The 21,411-nt window shown below is 48.0% G+C and overlaps 1 protein-coding gene across 3 annotated transcripts in view; it reads left to right on the plus strand.

The window, feature by feature from the left end:
- The window catches only part of LOC137536052 (ghrelin-like), a 64,379-nt gene that overhangs the window by 23,797 nt on the left and 19,171 nt on the right, over window positions 1–21,411 (plus strand). For 2 of the 3 annotated variants that reach the window (XM_068258027.1, XM_068258026.1), the window contains exons 4-5: window positions 4,879–4,968; window positions 13,734–13,845. In XM_068258027.1, coding sequence (XP_068114128.1) covers window positions 4,879–4,968; window positions 13,734–13,845 — 202 coding nt within the window. Of the gene's footprint in view, window positions 1–4,878; window positions 4,969–13,733; window positions 13,846–13,930; window positions 14,072–21,411 lie in introns of those variants that run through there. The other variant, XM_068258028.1, reaches the window with a different exon arrangement.

Here is a 21,411-nt window from a genome sequence, read left to right on the forward strand (position 1 = left end):
ACCTGAAACAAGACCCTCAACCTCTCTGAAGACTTGATTGCCTGTGATTGCCCTCACTCCACCCTGTGAGTAATCCTTTATTCATTATCCAAGGCATATGCACCAAGTGACTATTTTCCACATTTATGTTATCATTTATCAACTAACTCTAAAACAAGGAACTTTACTTAAAATAAATCTATGATCCAACTCTGTGTAGGAATGAAAGGAGTTTGCACAGATCCCCTTTGATCTCAGCAGGACTCCAGAAGTACAAGCTATCTGAACAAGTCTATTGTCTCTAATGTCAACATACAAATACTCATCAAAGGACCTTCTCTCTGCCTGCCCTCCCAAGGAACAATTACAAATTAACACCTCACTAGCTCTCTGCTTAAAATCCTTTGGGATACTCAGGAAATGCAGAAGGGGGCGGAGAGGTAGTGGATCCAAGTATAAAAAACATATTTGCCCTCAGAAAAGCTTAATCACAGCTACACTCTGCAATGCCAGATCGATAAATAATAAGACTGCAACTATACATGACCTAATAGAGCTCTCTGATTTGACCTTTTTAACAGAGACCTGGCTTGGGAAGCATGCAGGCCCAACTCTTGAAGCAACCGTGCCGGCCAATTATTCAATCTTGCACTGTGAGAGACAAGTCGGCAAGGGTGGGGGGGTTGCCATATGCTTCAGATCCTCTTTGAACATAAGGCCCCTGCCCATAGGCCCCACTGAAACCTTTGAATGTCTTGCAGCTCAACTGTCAGCAGAAGTAAACATCAACATATTGCTCATATACCGCCCCCCAAAAAATGGTCCAGCCTTTCTTAAGGAAATATCTGAACTCTTATCCTGCGTAACAGTGGAACACCCTAGATGGATCATCCTGGGGGACTTCAATGCATGGGTGGATGATCACGACTCCCAGCTAGGAAGTGAACTACTTCTCATAATGAGTGAACTGGGTCTCTCTCAGGCTGTCAACCTCCCCACCCACACGAAAGGGCACACCCTGGATCTTATATTTCATTCCGGACTTTTAATATCACACATGGATATAAACCCAGTGGTATGGTCAGACCACCACACCATCCACTTCTCTCTGACAGCACCAGCGATAAAACACAGAGGGAAAGAACTCATAAAATACCGTTCACTGAAAGATGTCTCACCCCAGCACGTTCAGAATATCCTCAACTTCGACGCATTAACCAATCATTGCGCAGACCCAGACTCCATGGTCCTGATATACAACCATGCAGTGTCATCTGCCTATGACGCCCTCGCTCCAGTTCGCATCAAACGATCTACACCACTTCACCATGCACGGTGGTTTGACAGCTCACTAAAGGACATAAAGAAAGAAGTGCGCAGACTAGAAAGGAAGTGGCGAAAATCTCAGAATTCAAAAGATAAACACACCCTTGTCTCTCACCTGGAAAGCTACCAAAATGCGATCACCAAGAAAAAATCCTCCTACCTATCACAGGAGATCGCAAAGGCCGCCAACAGACCAGCCCAACTATTCCGCACAGTTGATAGACTATGTAATCCATCCTGTCTAAAACCCACTATAACTCCCTCAAAGGAGCTATGTGAGAAATTTGCTTGCTACTTTGCTGACAAAGTATCTTCTATTCGGTCTCTCATTCAGTCCACAGCACCCAAGACTCATGCAACTAATGGAAATAGCTGCAAAAACAACCTAACACCCTGGACTGACTTCAAAAGTATTAGTGAGGAAGAGATCTCAGACATCCTCTGTCGTCTCCGCCAGACAACCTGCGACCTGGACCCTGGACCAACTAAACATATGCTGAAATGCCCTGACCTGCTTGGTCCAGCATTTCACAAAATAGTAAATTGCTCTCTGCAAGCAGGGAGGTTTCCTACCTCTCTAAAAGAAGGAATCATCAAGCCCCTTCTTAAAAAACCTTCCATGGATCCAGATGCTATGAGCAGCTACAGACCTGTCTCCAACCTCCCCTTCTTAGGTAAAGTTATTGAAAAGGCTGTCTATCTGCAACTTGAAACCAGGCTGTCAGTAAACAACATCCTGGACCCTCTACAATCTGGCTTTAAGAAACACCACAGCTGTGAAACAACCCTCATCCAAGTCTGCAACGATCTGCTCATGGCAAGGTACAGAGGGGAATGCTCCATCCTAATCCTGTTGGATCTCTCAGCTGCTTTTGATACAGTTGACCATAAAATCCTGCTTAAAGGGGAACTGAAGAGAGAGGTATATGGAGGCTGTCATGTTTATTTCCTTTTAGACAATACCAGTTACCTGGCAGCCCTGCTGATCCTCTGCCTCTAATACTATTAGCCATAGCCCCTGAACAAGCATGCAGCAGATCAGGTGTTTCAGTGGTTCAGACTTATAAGTCTGATCTGACAAGACTAGCTGCATGCTTGTTTCTGGTTTTAATCAGATACTACTGCAGAGAAATAGACCAGCAGGGCCGCCAGGTAACTGGTATTGATTAAAAGGAAATAAACATGACAGCCTCCATATACCTCTCTCTTCAGTTCCCCTTTAACAGACTGCAGGAGTACTGTGGCATCAGTGGATCAGTCCTCCAGTGGTTCAGATCATTCCTGACTGACAGAACACAGAGAGTATCCCTAGGACCTATAATGTCCAAACCTGCACCTCTACAATTCGGAGTGCCACAAGGATCAATCCTATCCCCTCTGCTGTTTGCAATCTACATGTTGCCAATCGGTACACTTATCCAACGACATGGCCTGACGTACCACTGCTACGCCGATGACACACAGCTATACCTGTCCTTCAAACCTGGTGGAACAGACCCTACCCCAAAAATAAACTCTTGCTTAGCTGAGCTTCAGGCATGGATGAATGATAACTGGTTGAAACTGAATGCTGACAAAACTGAGGTCCTGTTTGTCCAAAGCCAGTGCTCGCCATCAAAACAGCTCTATCCTAAAGCAACACCAATCAGGATTGGGAATTCAGACATAAACAGCTCCAACCTTGTGCGCAGCCTTGGCGTAGTAATCGATGGGGAATTGAGTTTCAGAAACCAAATTTCATCTGTAGTTAAATCTTCCTTCTTTCATCTGAAGAACATTGCAAAGATTAAACATCTGATTCCCCCAGAGGATCTTCAAACCCTTGTCCACGCCTTCATCACATCACGGCTGGACTACTGCAATGCCCTGTATGCTGGCCTCCCCAAAAAGGACCTGCGTCGCCTGCAATTAGTGCAGAATGCTGCTGCCAGATTGCTAACAAACCAGCCTCGCCACTGTCACATTACACCGATCCTTCGCTCACTGCACTGGCTACCAGTAGAATGGAGAATACTCTTCAAGATTGGACTGCTGACATTCAAATCCCTGCACAATCTGGGCCCTGGATACATGAAGGACTTGCTGAAGCTGCACCACACCTCTCACAACCTCAGATCAGCAAGTTCTATAAACTTGGTCACTCCCAGAGTGCACCTCAAAAAGTCTGGAGACAGAGCCTTCTGTCATGCTGCCCCTACTCTTTGGAACTCCCTACCACACCCAGTAAAGACAGCACCATCCCTGGAGCTATTCAAATCCAGACTGAAAAGCCACCTGTTTAGCCTGGCATTTCCAGATTTATAAAATTCTTCCTCTGTACCACGATGGTCGGAGCCATGCTTATGCGCTTTGAGTCCCACGGGAGAAAAGCGCTTTACAAATGTTATTTGTTGTTGTTGTTGTTGTTGAGTAATAGTTGTTATACTCACAAACATGGGTCACCAATAGGCAACCACTGTAAAGGCAGGTGGGGAGATTATCCTGACCCCACTCAGGAATAAGAAGTCGCTCTCTGTAAATAGTAGAAAGGGTCGCAACCCTCCACCAAGGGTGGATACGATATTATATAAGAGAGAACAGAGGCGCCAAAAGGATAAAAGGGGTTTTAAAGGAGCTTAAAAGCCAAACCTTGGTAATTAGAGCAGAGGCGCTGAGTGTCGTTTGTTTTGCTAGATGCTGTAACTCCTTTTTCTATTGCCTGAGGAAGCGGGCGCTGACCCGTGAAACGCGTTGCTTTGTTTTATCTGGAGTTTGTTAATAAATAGACTGAATGTACAGTCGTGTTGTGTCTGCTTGGAGGGGGTAAGTCCACCACTGCCTCCTCTAATTACCAAGTTTTGGCTTTTAAGCTCCTTTAAAACCCCTTTTATCCTTTTGGCGCCTCTGTTCTCTCTTACCTAATTGCAACAGAACCAGGCTACCGGTGCATCTGCACAGCCTCAGCCATTCACTGTCACCCGGAGGGCTGGAACCCACAAGAGCGCTTTTCAGAGCATTTAGGGAGTGCTTGAAAACGCTAGCGATTTCCAAAAACGCTCAGCTAATGTTAACGGATGTGCCAACTTCCACTGGAGCGTTTGCGATTCCCAAAATCGCAAGCGCAGGACATGCAGCATTTTGTTAGCGTTAGCGCTTCAATGTAAAGTCTATAATCACTGGCGTAATCGCTCATCAAAACTTGCACGGAGCGATTTTGCTAGCGTTTTAAAGTTACTGTACATTATAACAAAATTAAAAATAAATAAAAGGACCAATCAGACTTTAAAACTCTAATCGCTACACAACCGCTGACAAATTGATTACACTTTCTAAAATCGCTCCCTAAAACGCTCATGAAATCGCCTACAAACTGCTTATACAAAACGCTAGCGATTGCGATTAGCGATAGTGTTTCGTAGTGGGTTCCAGGCCGGAGGATTGGGTCCCAACACTGCCAGGCAACAGTCCTCATGTGTGTACTTTAAACTGAATAAACACTTTACAGTTCTGTCAGCTGAATGGATCATTTGTGATTGTTTAGTGTGGCAGTTTAGGGATGATTACCGTTTCATTTTCATTCTTTTTTTTACCCAGGGAAAGAAGACCCAGAAGAGGCTCTTGTACAAGGCTAATAACTGCAGGGATCTGGATGGTGAAGAGGACCTGTCTGAAGAGCAGAGCAAGGTCGGGGTTAGAATATCTTACTACTGTTGTATCTCCATTTAGCTTTATGTGAATTTTTTTTGCTTTAGGCCAGTCAATCAACCAGCATCAGCAAGCCCAATTTGCATGACAGTAGCATTAACTTGGAGTTATTAGCTTCTCATTGACCCTCATTAGATGCACATTCCTCTATCATATGTAATGATGGGACACCTGAACTGAGAGGGATATGGAGGCTGCCATATTTACTTCCTTTTAAATTGAGCCAAGCACCATTTTTAGCTTCAAAGGCATCTCAATAGTACATTAAATATGCATGCTAACATTGTGAATCAATAATAAAAAAATTACCTCCTTTTTACATTTAAATGTTTTTTTTTATCCTACTTCCCAGGCCTGCGGGAAGACAGAAATTTCAGGCAGATAAGGACTGATGTACCGTATTTTTCGGACCATAAGACGCACTTTTTCTCCCCCAAAAGTGGGGAGAAAAAGTGAGTGCGTCTTATGGTCCGAATGCTACATTTTGCCTGTTGTTCCAGTGTCTCCCCATCTCCCCCCGCACATCGCAAAGCCCCGCGGCAGCTGCCAATAATGCACACCACACTCACTAGCCCTTCACTTCAACTCCCACATACCTGTCATCACTCATCAGCTGTGATCACTCAGCCCTGCGGGACTCCAAGATCTCATAAGCGGCAACCTGTGTTATCCGCGCACCGCTGCGAGTCTCAGGCTGCTGCTGTGTATGATCCACGTGGTCTGCTTGCACGTGTCTTTGGGGGAGCCGCGCGTACTGAAGCCCGAAGTGTTGTGAGAGCTGGCCCGCATGGCTGCCAATGGAAGGGGAATCAGCTATCGGCACACAGACCGGGACCACCGAACACTGCACGGGCATCTCCAGCTTCTACCACTTCCTTGTCTCTCATTTGTCACGCAGGGCTACAAAGCTCTCTCCTGTATTGGCGGCCAGCCCTGTATTAGATGGTGATTGGCTGAGCGGTATTTCTAGGTCCCGCCTCCGGAGCTATCCCGGCCAATCACCATCTAATGCAGGGCTGGCCGCCAATCCAGGAGAGGGCTTCGTAGCCATGCGGGACCTAGAAATAGGTGGTACGGAAGCCTGAGAACTCTGCCGCTATAGCGGCTGAATTGCCTGTCAGCAGGGATCGCGCTAATGGGGTCTGACGCTGGGTAAGATCAAAGGACGAGCATTGGAGATAATGGCTGCCGACATATTCTGGGCAAGTTTAAAGGATCAACATTAGTGATAACGGCGGGTGACGGCTTCCGGGATTAGAGATAACAGCGGGTGACTGCTTCTGGGCAAGATCAAAGGACGAGCATTGGAGAGGACGGCGGGCGGCGTATTCTGGGCAAGTTTAAAGGACCAGCATTAGAGGTGACGGCTTCTGGGCGAGATCAAAGGACTAGCTATGCTGATAACGGTGGCTTATCCTGTATCACATGCAAACATTGTGGATGCGCTGCTGCGGGGCATGCTGGGGGGGGGGGAGGGGATTAAGTTCAAAGGACAAGTAGTGTGCATAGTTACTGCAGCTGCTGCTACCTTTGAAAGTACTGTGGATCACAATGGTGGTGCTGCTGCTGCTGCTGCCGCCATCATTTACATGGCATGGACACCCACACTGGACCCAGCTATTGCCATCCGGGCTGGTAAGATTTCCTTTAACCCTCCTGGCGGTTTGCTAAAAAATCGCCAGGGGGCCGCAAATCTTTTTTTTTAATTTTTTTTTTTGTTTTTTCATGTAGCGAGACAAAGTCTCGCTACATGATAGCCGCTGCTCAGCGGCATCCCCCCAGCCCCTCCGATCGCCTCCGGCGATCGGCGATCAGGAGATCCCGTTCAAAGAACGGGATCTCCTGGAGGGCTTCCCCCGTCGCCATGGCGACGGGGCGGGATGACGTCACCGACATCATTGACGTCGTGACGTCAAAGGGGATTCCGATCCACCCCATAGAGCTGCCTGGCACTGATTGGCCAGGCAGCGCACGGGGTCTGGGGGGGGGGCGGCTGCGGCGCGATGGATAGCGGCGGATCGGCGGGTAGCGGCGGCGATCGGGCACTGCACGCAGCTAGCAAAGTGCTAGCTGCGTGCAGCAAAAAAAAATGATGCAAATCGGCCCAGCGGGGCCTGAGCGGTGCCTTCCGGCGGCATAGCCCGAGCTCAGTTCGGGCTTACCGCCTGGAAGGTTAATGTATGTAAATTTACTGTTTAGTTAGTGTAGCTGGGGAAAGATAGGAGGGTGGGGGTTCGTGTAGTGCAGTGTAGCTTGGTGGGGGGCGGCTTGGGGGATGGGGGGGCAGCAGGAGTTATTGAAGTGTAGTTTAGTATAGTTTGTGGGGACAGCAGGGGTTAGTGTAACTTGGCAGTGTAACAAGGTCCATAAGACACTCCTGGACCATGGATGCACCCAGGTTTAGTATTTTTTTTCCCCTGGTTTTTACCCCCTAAACCTGGGTGCGTCTTATAGTCCGGGGCGTCTTATAGTCCGAAAAATACGGTAATTATTTTATTGCATACATTAGCACAGAGCAAACAAAAAGCTTTCATCAGCAGGGGGGTGGAGAGCTAGGACATTGTGCTTCAAAGAGTTTACATAAGTCATCCTCACACCTTCTACTGGATAAATAATGGGCAGCTAGAGGGGGAGGGGGAACATGGCAGCTCTTATAGCTATTAGAAACCAGGAAACAAAGATTGGCGCTTGGTTCCCTTTAACCTCCTGAGCGTTACGCCTATGAATAATGTATTTGATCTAATGGCTGCAACAGCTTTAGCTAGCACTAGTCTAGCTAGTATAGGCAGCCAGCACCCCCCGATTCAGCCACTTAATAATACATTACCCAGCCTGGTTCCAGCATTCGGTGCAGCCTCCCCGCACAGCTCCGGTCTATGGAGAGGATCGTACATGACGTCACCGATGTCATGCGCAGACCTGATCCTCCCCATAGAGAGACCGGAGCTGTGCGGGGAGGCTGCACCAAATGCTGGAGCCAGGCTGGGTAATAAATGGCTGGATCGGGGGTGATTCTTTACTTGCTGGCTACCTATACTAGCTAGCCTAGTGCTAGCTAAAGCTGTTGCAGCCATTAGATCATATAAATTATTTATGGGGGACTCCTGAGGCTAGCGAGCGGTATGCCCGACACAGTGTCAGGCATACTGCTAAGGAGGTTAAACAAGTTTCATGAAATATACATTACTCCGGTCAAACTATCAAAATTCTCAAGTGGAGTAAGTGATGTCTGCTAGAGATGTGGGCATAGTCCAGGCAATTTTCGGCATATGACTTGGGACTGTCCAGTAGTACAGGCCTTCTGGAATAAATGAACCCATTTTCTGTTAAATACTCTCGATATTCCACTTATACCTTCATTGGGCAGCACGGTGGCGTAGTGGTTAGCTCTCTCGCCTTGCAGCGCTGGGTCCCTGGTTCGAGTGCCAGCCAGGGCACTATCTGCAAAGAGTTTGTATGTTCTCTCCGTGTCTGCGTGGGTTTCTTCCGGGCACTCCGGTTTCCTCCCACATTCCAAAAACATACGGATAAGTTAATTGGCTCCTCCTAAAAAAAAAAAAATTGGCCCTAGGCTACAGTACTTACACTACATAATATAGACATATGGCAATGGTAGGGATTAGATTGTGAGCTCCTTTGAGGGACAGTTAGTGACAATATATATATACACTGTACAGCGCTGCGTAATATGTCGGCACTATATAAATACTAAATAATAATAATAATAATATAAGTCGTACCTACTAGGAATGTTAGAGGAATGTTCTTTAAGCAAACACAAATGTTCTTTAGTTAGACTTTTACTTTTTTTATGCTAAAAAAAAACATTGCTATGGAATGGAAGCTCTCAACCGAACCTTCTATCACTCTATATAAGAAACTCATTAATGGTTCTCTCCCTTTATACAAACTTACCTGGATAGCAAAGGGCTCTTTGGCCAAATTTTATAAAGTATGGAAAGTTTGGTTAGATTCCTTTGCAAGGGCGTAGCAATAGGGGTTGCAGAGGTTGCGACCGCGTCATGGCCCTTGTGCCAGAGGGGCCCCCAAAGGGCCCAAACCTCAACTACAGTATTAGGATTCTTCCTGACCCTGAGCGACGCCGGTAGTGGCCAGTCGGAGCCTCAGTTGGGTCATCTCCCAGCACACGGAGACGCGGGACTTCCGCCCTAACGGCCGCGTTGGGACACTGGTGGCTTGATTCTGATGACATGGCAGATCGTGCAAGGGCATGAGGAACTGGCAAGCAGGTAATTCCATCAATCGATGACATGGATATGTCTGATCCCTTGTATCATGTTTATGTGCTTTATACAGGAGTTGTTTACATATGCTAATTTGTTATTGCAGTGGAGATTTTGAATCAGCTTGGGGAGGGGTTTATGATTTGATGTTCTGCTTATAAGGTGTCTGGCTGTTAATCACATTGTCACCATTCTGTGTTTGTTACCTTTACAAAGGGGACCCCACGGGGCCCCGAAACGAATCGTCGGTGTTTTATGGAATGGCATGTGTCACTTTATCTGAATTAAAATATTGAACTTGGTTCATTCAGAGTGTGCGGATCTCCTGGAAGTTTTTCAACTACAGTATTAGCTCTCTATTGGTCCTGTGCTCATAATAATCACTTCTATAGATAATTTGAATAGTGGTAATCATTAACAAACTGTTCCCCATTCCCTTCTTGCACCTCTGACACTGTGGTCGCCATTGGCAAGTTTTGGTGCACCGTATCAATTGTTATGTATAGAGTGCTTGGGGGGCCCCATTGTAAAACTTGCATCGGGGCCCATAGCTCCTTAGCTACGCCACTGTTCCTCTGAAAATAATGTAGAAAACCTGGGTGTTACCCCTCATTTTCTAGATATTATATCAAACTTGTTTTGTTTTTTTAAATATATTCATTAGGCTGCCATACCTTATCACTTTTCATATGCTACTAATATATGTATTCACCTCTGCATTCTAATGTTTAAAGTTTTCTGATACTTCCTCAGCAAATTGTATGTACCACAGGGGTCGAGTCCTGCGTGAACGCGGGGGGACGACGTCCACTTACTATTATTGCAGAGTGGACGCCGTCCCCCCTAGCACCCTGGAGGGGAGCAGCGCAGCAGAGAGGAGCATTGGGCAGAGCAGCGGGAAAGGGCGGACGTCCCCCCCCCTTCCCTCACCTTAGGGCTCCTCTCCCTGGCTCGCCCCTCCATAACATTGAGGCGGTGGCTGGTGGCAGTGGCTGGCAGCGGCGGCGGTGGGCGGGACTTACCTCCTCCAGTGTTCCGGCGAGTGGACGCTGTGCGTGCGTGCAGCTAGTCTGGTCTTCACTAGACCAGACTAGCTGCACGCATAGGCACAGCGTCCACTCGCCGGAACACCGGAGGAGGTAAGTCCCGCCGACCGCCGCCGCTGCCAGCCACCGCTGCCAGCCACAGCCTCAATGTTATGGAGGGGCGAGCCAGGGAGAGGAGCCCTAAGGTGAGGGAAGGGGGGGGGGGGAAACGTCCGCCCTTCCCCGCTGCTCTGCCCAATGCTCCTCTCTGCTCCACTGCTCCCCTCCAGCTGGGGGGGCACCTATACACCTGGCTACATATACTGGGGCCACTATACACCTGGCTACATGTACTGGGGCCACTATACACCTGGCTACATATACTGGGGCCACTATACACCTGGCTACATATACTGGGGCCACTATACATCTGGCTACATATACTGGGGCCGCTATACACCTGGCTACATATACTGGGGCCGCTATACACCTGGCTACATATACTGGGGCCGCTATACACCTGGCTACATATACTGGGGCCGCTAAACACCTGGCTACATATACTGGGGCCACTATACACCTGGCTACATATACTGGTGCCACTATACACCTGGCTACATATACTGGGGACACCTATACACCTGGCTACATATACTGGGGACACCTATACACCTGGCTACATATACTGGGGCCACTATACACCTGGCTTCATATACTGGGGACACCTATACACCTGGCTACATATACTGGGGACACCTATACACCTGGCTACATATACTGGGGACACCTATACACCTGGCTACATATACTGGGGACACCTATACACCTGGCTACATATACTGGGGACACCTATGCACCTGGCTACATATACTGAGGACACCTATGCACCTGGCTACATATACTGAGGACACCTATACACCTGGCTACATATACTGAGGACACCTATACACCTGGCTACATATACTGGGGACACCTATACACCTGGCTACATATACTGGGGACATATACACCTGGCTACATATACTGCGGGGACATATTCACCTGGCTACATATACTGCGGGGACATATACACCTGGCTATACTGGGGATACCTATACACCTGGTTACATATACTGGGGGCACCTGGCTATACTGGGGACATGCTAGAAAAGCCTCAAATAAAGCTGAATTACAACAATTCTGCAAAGATGAGTGGGCCAAAATTCCTCCAGAGCGCTGTAAAAGACTCATTGCAAACGCTTGATTGCAGTTATTGCTGCTAAGGGTGGCCCAACCAGTTATTAGGTTCAGGGGGCAATTTCTTTTTCACACAGGGCCATGTAGGTTTTGAGGTTTTTTTCTCACTAAATAATAAAAAACATCACTTGAAACTGCATTTTGTGTTCAATTACATTATCATGGACTAATAGTTAATGGTTTTTGATGAGCAGGAACATTTAAGTGTGACAAACATGCAAAAGAATAAGAAATCAGGAAGGGGGCAAATAGTTTTTCACACCACTGTATACACTTGGCCACCTATTCTGGGGACACCTATACACATGGCTACTTATACTGGGGACACCTATAGACCTGGCTAGCTATACTGGGGGTACCTATTTTGGGAGAACTGCTGTCAGATATGTATTTTTGGGGAACCGCTGATGCCAGATTACGTGTATTTTGTGGAACCGCTGCCAGATTGTGTATGTTGGGGGACCACTGCTGCCAGATTACATGTATTTTATGTGTATTTTGGGTGATCCACTACTAGGTTTCACGTATTTTGGGGAACTGCTTCCAGATTATGTGTATGTTGGGGGAACTGCTGCTGCCAGATTGTCTATTTTGGGGGAACCACTGCCATATTATCTGTATTTTGGAGGAACCTCTGCCAGATTATGTGTATTTTTGGTGAAATGCTGTCAGATTACATCTACTTTTTGGGGATACACTACGACAGAGCTCAAACTTCCCCTGGCAGACCTTTTATACCACTGCTAAGGCCATGTATATTTGGCCCCACCCATGCCCACGCTATGCTTAACCACGCCCATTTTTGGCGCGGCGCAGAGGTTTTTAGGGTGAGTCCACTCACTTCTTTTTCCAGGACTAGACCCCTGATGTACCACCTGATTGTACATTTTGACTGCTTATTACTGTCAATGGATGCGTTTTGTCTGTTTCTTTGTTGAAAAACAATAAAAAGAGTTTGAAAAAAAAAAGGTTAGATAATGCAAATTGCCTGGTTGTTCCATGACACGCTCTGTTTCATGCTCTGCAGGGAGGACCTAGATAGAAAAATGAGGCTACTGAACTGAAGTTATTCTCATCAGCACAGGGGGAAGGGGACTACTAGGGATGATTGATGACATGCTAATAATTATTTGCAGCTTGGAATTTAACCAATCTGAAACTCCGTCAGTTTTTATTGGTCCAACTTGAAGCTGCATCACATTTACATTAATTTTTGGGGGGTTTGGAGAGAGAGGAGACAGAATGGGATACACTGGCTTTTCCAGCCGATTGCTATCAAATGTAATGCTAGGTACACACTATGAGATTTTCTGGCAGATTTACTGTCAGATCGATTATTTCCAACATGTCCGATCTGATTTTCGATCGTTTTACGATGGATTTCTGATAGAAGTCAATGGAAAACAGTCGAAAATCGATCGGAAATGAAATTGGACATGTTGAAAATAATCGATCTGACAGTAAATCTTCCAGAAAATCTCAGTGTGTACCTAGCATTATGGATGGGACCCACTTGCGCGTTTCTGGCAGCATTTTGAAATCACCGACAATCGCTGGCGATTCCCAAAAATGATTCCCAAAATTGTGATTAGGAGCAATTGCAGGATTTGTAGCATTCTGAGCATGTTTGCACTCAATGCTAAGTATATAAGCGCTGCAAAATTGCTCTTGCAAAGCGATTTTGCAGTGCTTTGTGGGGCTGATTACGATTGAAAAAAAGAATGATACTTACCAGGTGTCCTGATTTACTCCTTCTGTCCGTAGCCCCGCCCACTAAAGTAAGAGATCGCAGGCATTTCTCTGATTGGTCCTACAGAAGCACCTATAACTTTTAGGGGGTGGGGCAACAGACAGAAGTCAGACACCTGATAAGTATAATAGTTTTATTTAAAAACAAAAAATAAAACACGTGACTCGCTAATCAGAAGCGCTGTACTGTTTACTGCACAGCGCTTCTCAGCATCGGAGAATCACTGCACACTAGGAATCACTGCACACAGCGCTGCAGCAATTCTTAGTGGGTTCCAGGCCTAAAGCCAGGACCTCTCCATAGAGAAGCATTGCACACAAGATGCTGCTCAGCTGGATGTGCTTGCCTGTATAGAGAATGCTTGTCACACTGTCACCTACAATGATCACAGTGATGAAATGTATGTTTGTCTGCACAAACAGTAGCCTCTGCCACTCGCAGGGAATTGCAGCAGCACAAGCCACTGAGAGGTGCCTTTCTGTATTGCAGGTGACGATTCCCATGGATATCAGTGTGAAGATGATGCTGGAGCAGTTCCAGAAGCAGAAGGCTGCTATACAGGACTTCCTGCACACACTCTTCTCTCCAGGCCAATCACAAGGTGACTATACTGCATGGAGTACCTGGTAGACTGAGATTATTTGCCTGATCTCTCTGTTGTAGTAACACTGCCTATAAAAATACAGACTGCAGGGCCAGTGCTTCTCTAGAGACAAAACTCGCAGTTGCCAGAGCCGGATGACGGCCTTCCCCATGCATGCTAATAGCGCTACCTTCTGTGTCCTGTCTACATCCCCGAACACCGGCACCTGTTCTCTGTGAGCTGGCGGCATGTCAGGTGAGTAGTTACATGCCCGTGGGGTGGAAGCACACGGGAGGCATTGTGCTGGCCGGACAGGTGAGTGCGCTCCACACCAAGTACCCTGCATTAAACTGGGCCTAAGGGGAGACTAGGGGGCTGTCATTTGGCTCTGCGGCTCCATACTATCAGGGGGGAGGGGGGACACAGAGTCCACCTAATGCTACATTTGAAAGGGGGGGGGGGGATGATTGTGGGTCAGGGTGGCTCCATGGTAACTTATGCCTGGGGACCCCAGCCCTGACTGACTGACTTAGTTGTAATACCAGAGAGGTAGGTGGTTTGGAAGTGGCACACCTTGCTATTTGAAGTTAGGTGCATAACCCGGTACAATAAGCAAAATCCAAGACTGGTTAGCACACCATTGGTAAATTTCAGAAGTAATGTTGACGCATGCATTGAGGAATAAATACTTCTGCAATTTACCGATGGTGTACTAACCACTCTTGGACTTTTGCTAGTTGTTATAACAAGTCTCCTGTTAGACTTGGGGTCCTTTCACACTGAATCCATTCCGTCACAACAGACATATTTCTACAGTAGGGGGAAGAAAAAAGGAGCGCTCTCTGGTGCATTAACTATTAATATGCTTCCTTTGAGGCGAGTAAAATAACACGTACAGTGTAAGAATAAACAAGTGCACTTATCACACTAGAGATGCATATCACCACGTCCTCTGGATGTTTACTCCGTCCTGCACACCTCCCCACTATGGACAGTAGCGGGGGAACCAATGGGATTCTAGCGATGGCGGGTCAGAGAACGCGGAGAAGCTAATGGCAGCTGTCTTGCGCCTATTGCGTCATGACGCGTTTCGGCGTTCCACGCCTTCATCAGATCATATTTCTACAGTATGTACACAATAGGTGTGGTCGGGTCCGTCAGAGTCATGTGCACATTTGCAGTGAAGCGTACTTTCATTGTACTGTATGATCACATCACACTTTTGTGCAACTTGCAAAGTGTGAAAGGATCCCAATTCCCCTGGAGCAAGTACCGTACACATAATGGGAAACATCAAGCTACCTCATCAGCAGACTAGTTCCAGTTGAGGCTGGGAACACACTAGGCATTGCGTGTTGCGTTCTGCTGCATATGCATTTGTTCATTTTATGTGCGTTTCCATTTCGCACAAGCGTTTTTCTTGCGTTTTTAATGTGTTTGCATTTTGCACATATAAATCACAAATGCGTTTTGTATGTGTTTTTATATGCATTTTATGCAATTCACTAGGAAGTCAACAGGAAGCAGAAATACATCAAACTTTTTTTTTTTTTGAATGCATACAAAACGCTACACCTCTGCGTCACCATTGACATACATTAGGTGCGTTTTAAATGTATTTTGGAAAAATATGCAGCAAGTTCAGTGTTTTCTAAAACACACATTGCAGAACGTGAACATATGCGGTTTTTCATTTGTCCCATTGACTACACGTATTAACGCTAGTGTTTCTGCCTAGTGTGTTCCTACCCTCAGCAGGGCTGGCCCTAGACTTTTTGCCGCCTGAGGCAAATTTAGGAGAGAGCTGCTGCTGCCGCCGCCCCCCCCCCCCCCCTGTCCGTGAGTGCGGGGGGGGGGCCGGCCGCCGAGCCGGAAGGGTAGCGGGCAGGTCGGGGGTATTGGGCCTAGCAGTGGGGAGGGGGTCGGACCCCCCCTCCCTCGCCTGGGTCCCCCGATCTGTGCTCCCCTCTAGCCTGTAATTAGGAAGCTGCTGCCAGATCGTAAGAGGCACGGGCGTGGAGGACTCACCTTATCCGCGTTCCATCGTGCGCTCCACTGACGTCACTTCCTGCATCGCCGTCCACTTACAATACAGTGGGCGGCGATGCAGGAAGTGACGTCAGTGGAGCGCTCGCTGGAACGCGGAAAAGGTGAGTCCTCCCCGCCCGTGCCTCTTACGATCTGGCAGCAGCTTCCTAATTACATAGGAAAAAAGTTAAGAATAAACCTCTAATTCCTCCAATTCTCAATTCTAGTTAAGAATTGACCAAGCTGAGGCCCTTAGTTCAAGGGACAGTGCAACCGTACTGAAGCATAATTGTAAAAAGGAAATAAGTGGTTTAAAGCACTGTAGATAATCAATTGCTTTATTAATAGGAAAAATTCAATGAGATAAGGTAGTTTCTTAGCATGCAAAAAGTACAAAATTACAGTAAAAATTAATTAAAAAGCCTCAGCCTATCAAGGCTGTCACTAGAATAATGGCTGCTATTCAGAGTACAGTGGCCACTGTATACACTCAGACCATCCTGTTCTCACACAACTCACACACATGCTACCTAAGCCGGCCAGTTTTACTAAAGGGGATATGACCTCCAAGAAGTGTTCTCATAAAGTCCTTGATATTTCCCACGGATTCATGAATTATGATCTGCGTGAGCAAATGGAAGGAAACACTAATTCCTGAGAGCACAGGTAAGACACATGTCCACGTACCGGGCTATGAACAGATTGCAGCAGCACACTTATTGCTAAGCTCGCAGTTCAAAGTGTATTGTCACAGAGACAGCGTACAGCAATAGCCAAGCAGCACATGGGGCACATCTGAGGAGCGGGGGAAGCCAGCTGCAGCAGACAATATACAACGATATGTAGCATATGCAGGAATGAAACTGGAAGGCTCTCACCCACTCCGCTTCCAAAACAAGATGTCCCCGAGTAGCAATGTCCAGATAGCTCCGTTATTTGTGGACCTCAAGGCAAACCCATATGGATCCAGGATGTGTACAAGCGGATTCCAGCCAGTTCAGTCGGCGATTCAAAAAACGCCAAGCACGGCATTCCATGTGTGTTTGCAGTTAGTCAGCCGCCATGACAGCACGTAGGCCACGCCCCCCTACGCGTTTCACGTCAAGGGCAGACGTTTCTTCAGGGTGTGGCTTGTTTGACAGCGTTGAAGCCCTGTATTTAAGTTGTCACTGGGGGCGGCTCTCAGCAACCTCACCAGCCCACAGTGACTCATTACACCCTCTCGGAAATCCGAACATTAAAGCAACAGAGTCCATAAACGGCAGCAGGCCAATTTAGCACCTGAATGCCTCATCCCATGGGACAGTCAGTGTTAGAGAGAAGGGGTAACACCTACATCATTCACAGCATATGAAGTCAAATGGCAACTTGTATCAAGCACACAGCATATCAAGTTCGCTAACAGATATTAAAAATAGCAGCCATTACTATCAACAACAGTAAATATAAACTAGGTGCTAACACAATTGAATGTTCCAAATCTCACAACACAGATCAGAGCCACCGATCAAAAATTATTATCAGTGTGCATGAAAAGGTAAAGTACTAACATCTATTCATGTACCATAGACCTGGCATCTCAGGAACGGAGACAAATCAAGTTCAGCATTCAAACCGCAGGGAGTTACTGTGTTAAGCTTATAAATCCACATTGCCTCTTTACAATACAGAATATCATCAAAGTCTCCCCTGCGTGCCGAGATGCCAAGTCTATAGATACCCTTAACAAGGGTCCCTCGTAGTTTGTTATCATGGGTCTCCCTACACCTCTGCGTCACCATTGACAGGCCCGTTTCTAGGGCCGTGCGGCCCGTGCCGCCGCCCGGGGCGCTGTTGGGAGGTGGGCGCTGAAATGAAGGGGGGAGCCGGAGCTGCTGGGAGGGCAGCCCGACCTCTCCCTCCCTCTCCTGGGCTGCCCTCCGTGCTCCCCCCTCAGATGCAGAGCGCAGCAGCAGCCAGGAAGGAAGCGCTGTAAACAACATACCTCCCTGCGTTCCAAGCGCTGCTCTCTCGCCGCCGGTCTCTTCCTCTCTGCCGCCTATACGATGATACACACGCTGGTTCCGGCTAACAGGAACCAGCGTGTGCATCATCGTATAGGCAGAGAGGAAGAGACCGGCGGCGAGAGAGCAGCGCTTGGAACGCAGGGAGGTATGTTGTTTACAGCGCTTCCTCCCTGGCTGCTGCTGCGCTCTGCATCTGAGGGGGGAGCACGGAGGGCAGCCCAGGAGAGGGAGGGAGAGGTCGGGCTGCCCTCCCTCCGGCTCCCCCCTCCATTATGGGGGACAGCTACCTATCTAACCTACCCTGGGGGCACCTACCTAATCTAACCTACCCTGGGGGGCACCAACCTAATCTAACCTATACTGGGGGGCAGCTACCTAATCTAACCTATACTGGGGGGCAGCTACCTAATCTAACCTACGCTGGGGGGCACCTACCTAATCTAACCTATGCTGGGGGGCACCTACCTATCTAACCTATACTGGGGGGCACCTACCTATCTAACCTACCCTGGGGGGCACCAACCTAATCTAACCTATACTGGGGGGCAGCTACCTAATCTAACCTACGCTGGGGGGCACCTACCTATCTAACCTACACTGGGGGGCACCTACCTAATCTAACCTACGCTGGGGGGGCACCTACCTATCTAACCTACACTGGGGGGCACCTACCTAATCTAACCTATACTGGGGGGCACCTACCTAATCTAACCTACACTGGGGGGCACCTACCTCATCTAACCTACACTGGGGGGCACCTACTTAATCTAACCTATGCTGGGGGGCAGCTACCTAATCTAACCTATGCTGGGGGGCAGCTACCTAATCTAACCTATGCTGGGGGGCAGCTACCTAATCTAACCTATGCTAGGGGGCAGCTACCTAATCTAACCTATACTGGGGGGCACCTACCTAATCTAACCTACACTTGGGGTAACCTACCTAATCTAACCTACACTGGGGGTAACCTACCTAATCTAACCTACACTGGGGGGCACCTACTTAATCTAACCTACACTGGGGGGCACCTACTTAATCTAACCTACGCTGGGAGGCAGCTACCTAATCTAACCTATACTGGGGGGCAGCTACCTAATCTAACCTATACTGGGGGGCAGCTACCTAATCTAACCTATACTGGGGGGCATCTACCTAATCTAACCTATACTGGGGGGCAGCTACCCACCTAACCTATACTGGGGGGCACCTACCTATCTAACCTATGCTGGGGGCAACTATTCTGGCTACCTATATTAGAGGCACCCACCTAGCTAACCTGTACTGGGGCACCTACCTAACTAACTTATACCGGGGGCGCCTGCCTATCTAACCTATACTGGGGGCAACTATACTGGCTACCTATACTGGAGGCACCTACCTGGCTAACCTATAGCGGGGGCAACTATACTGGCTCACCTATGCCTGGCTACCTATACTGGGGTACCTATTCTTGGCTACCTATACTGGGTGGACCTATACTAAGTGCAACTAGACCTGGCTAACCTATACTGCGGGCAACCATACCTTGCTTGGGGGGGGCACAATTTTTACACACTCGCCCTGGGTGCATTTTAGCCTAGAAACTGCACTGACCATTGACATACATTAGGTGCGTTTTAAATGTATTTTGGAAAAATATGCAGCAAGTTCAGTGTTTTCTAAAACACACATTGCAGAACGTGAACTTATGCGGTTTTTCATGTGTCCCATTGACTACACGTATTAACGCTAGTGTTTCTGCCTAGTGTGTTCCTACCCTCAGCAGGGCCGGCCCTAGACTTTTTGCCGCCTGAGGCAAATTTAGGAGAGAGCTGCTGCTGCCGCCGCCCCCCCCCCCTGTCCGTGAGTGCGGGGGGGGGGGGGGGGGGGGGCGGCCGCCGAGCCGGAAGGGTAGCGGGCAGGTCGGGGGTATTGGGCCTAGCGGTGGGGAGGGAATCGGACCCCCCCTCCCTCGCCTGGGTCCCCCGATCTGCGCTCCCCTCTAGCCTGTAATTAGGAAGCTGCTGCCAGATCGTAAGAGGCACAGGCGTGGAGGACTCACCTTATCCGCGATCCATCGTGCGCTCCACTGACGTCACTTCCTGCATCGCCGTCCACTTACAATACAGTGGGCGGCGATGCAGGAAGTGACGTCAGTGGAGCGTTTGCTGGAACGCGGAAAAGGTGAGTCCTCCCCGCCCGTGCCTCTTACGATCTGGCAGCAGCTTCCTAATTACAGGCTGGAGGGGAGCGCAGATCGGGGGACCCAGGCGAGGGAGGGGGGGTCCGACCCCCCTTCCCACCGCTAGGCCCAATACCCCCGACCTGCCCGCTACCCCTCCGGCTCGGCAGCCGGCCCCCCCGGGCGGGTGCCGCCCTTAGATGTTTGCCGCCTGAGGCAAATGTTTCACCCCGCCTCATGAGCAGGCCGGCCCTGACCCTCAGCAATTCGGAAAGCATTACATTTAAATGCCCCGCATTTATCTTCTGAACACTGATAGTCCCCACATTTCGGCCAAGACAGGTATTCTTAATGGTAGGTACACACAATACAATTTTCTGGCAGATTTACCTTCCAGATCAACTATTTCCAGCAGGTCTGATCTGATTTCCGATCAAATTTTCATAGAAGTGAATGAAAAACCGATCGGATATCAGATCAGACCTGTTGGAAATAGTCGATCTGGCAGGTAAATCTGCCAGAAAATTGTATCATGTGTACCTAGCATTAGAAGCATTTTCTTTATCTGTAGGTTATAAAGGAGTTTGGTAAAGGCTCCAGATCCTGCAGGACGCAGTGTTTCATGTTCTCACACACTGGGCTCGATTCACAAAAAAGTGCTAACTGTTAGCATGCCCGTGCTAAGCAGTTAGCACGCGAGGTGCTGTGTGCGCATCTTTGCACGCACAAAGTTTTGCGCCCGCGCCCTAATGTTTGCGCGCGATAACGCGGACGTTAGCGCGCGGCACTTTTTTGTGAATCAAGCCCACTGTGACTGAGACACCATTGCACACAGTGATCATGATGTTATCTCTGACATCCCCAAATCTGTGTATTTAGTCCTGATTTTAACTACTTTGGGATATCTCTTGCAAAACTCAACTTCAGACTAAAGGTAAAGCTAAAGGCCACACATCTAGCGATTTGGCTGTATGGTCAAATATTTGATTTGATAATTTTATAGAATCGAGTGTTCCAGAATTCCCAATCGATGAAAAGTGGCTGATTTCACGTTGAATCAACCAGCTTAGTCAATCAAGCAGGATGCAAGATATCAATCAATCGCACAGGAATCGGCTACTGTACACATCAATCAATCGACTGAATCGATTTTTTCATTCAGAGCATAGAGACACAACCTCGGTGAAATCGAATGTGAAGGTGAATCGCATAGGATATCGTTTGTAGTGTGTGGGGTACTAGTCAAGCGACTTTCAATCAACCATACTAAAGTCGATTCCTATAAAGTCGATCACTTTGTAAATTGAATCAGAATCGCTAGATGTATGGCTACCTTTAGGGACCCAGAGACAAGTAAAAACAAAAAATGTATACATACCTAGGGCATCC

This window comes from Hyperolius riggenbachi, chromosome 10 (assembly GCF_040937935.1).
Source record: "Hyperolius riggenbachi isolate aHypRig1 chromosome 10, aHypRig1.pri, whole genome shotgun sequence".
Lineage (NCBI taxonomy): Eukaryota > Metazoa > Chordata > Amphibia > Anura > Hyperoliidae > Hyperolius > Hyperolius riggenbachi.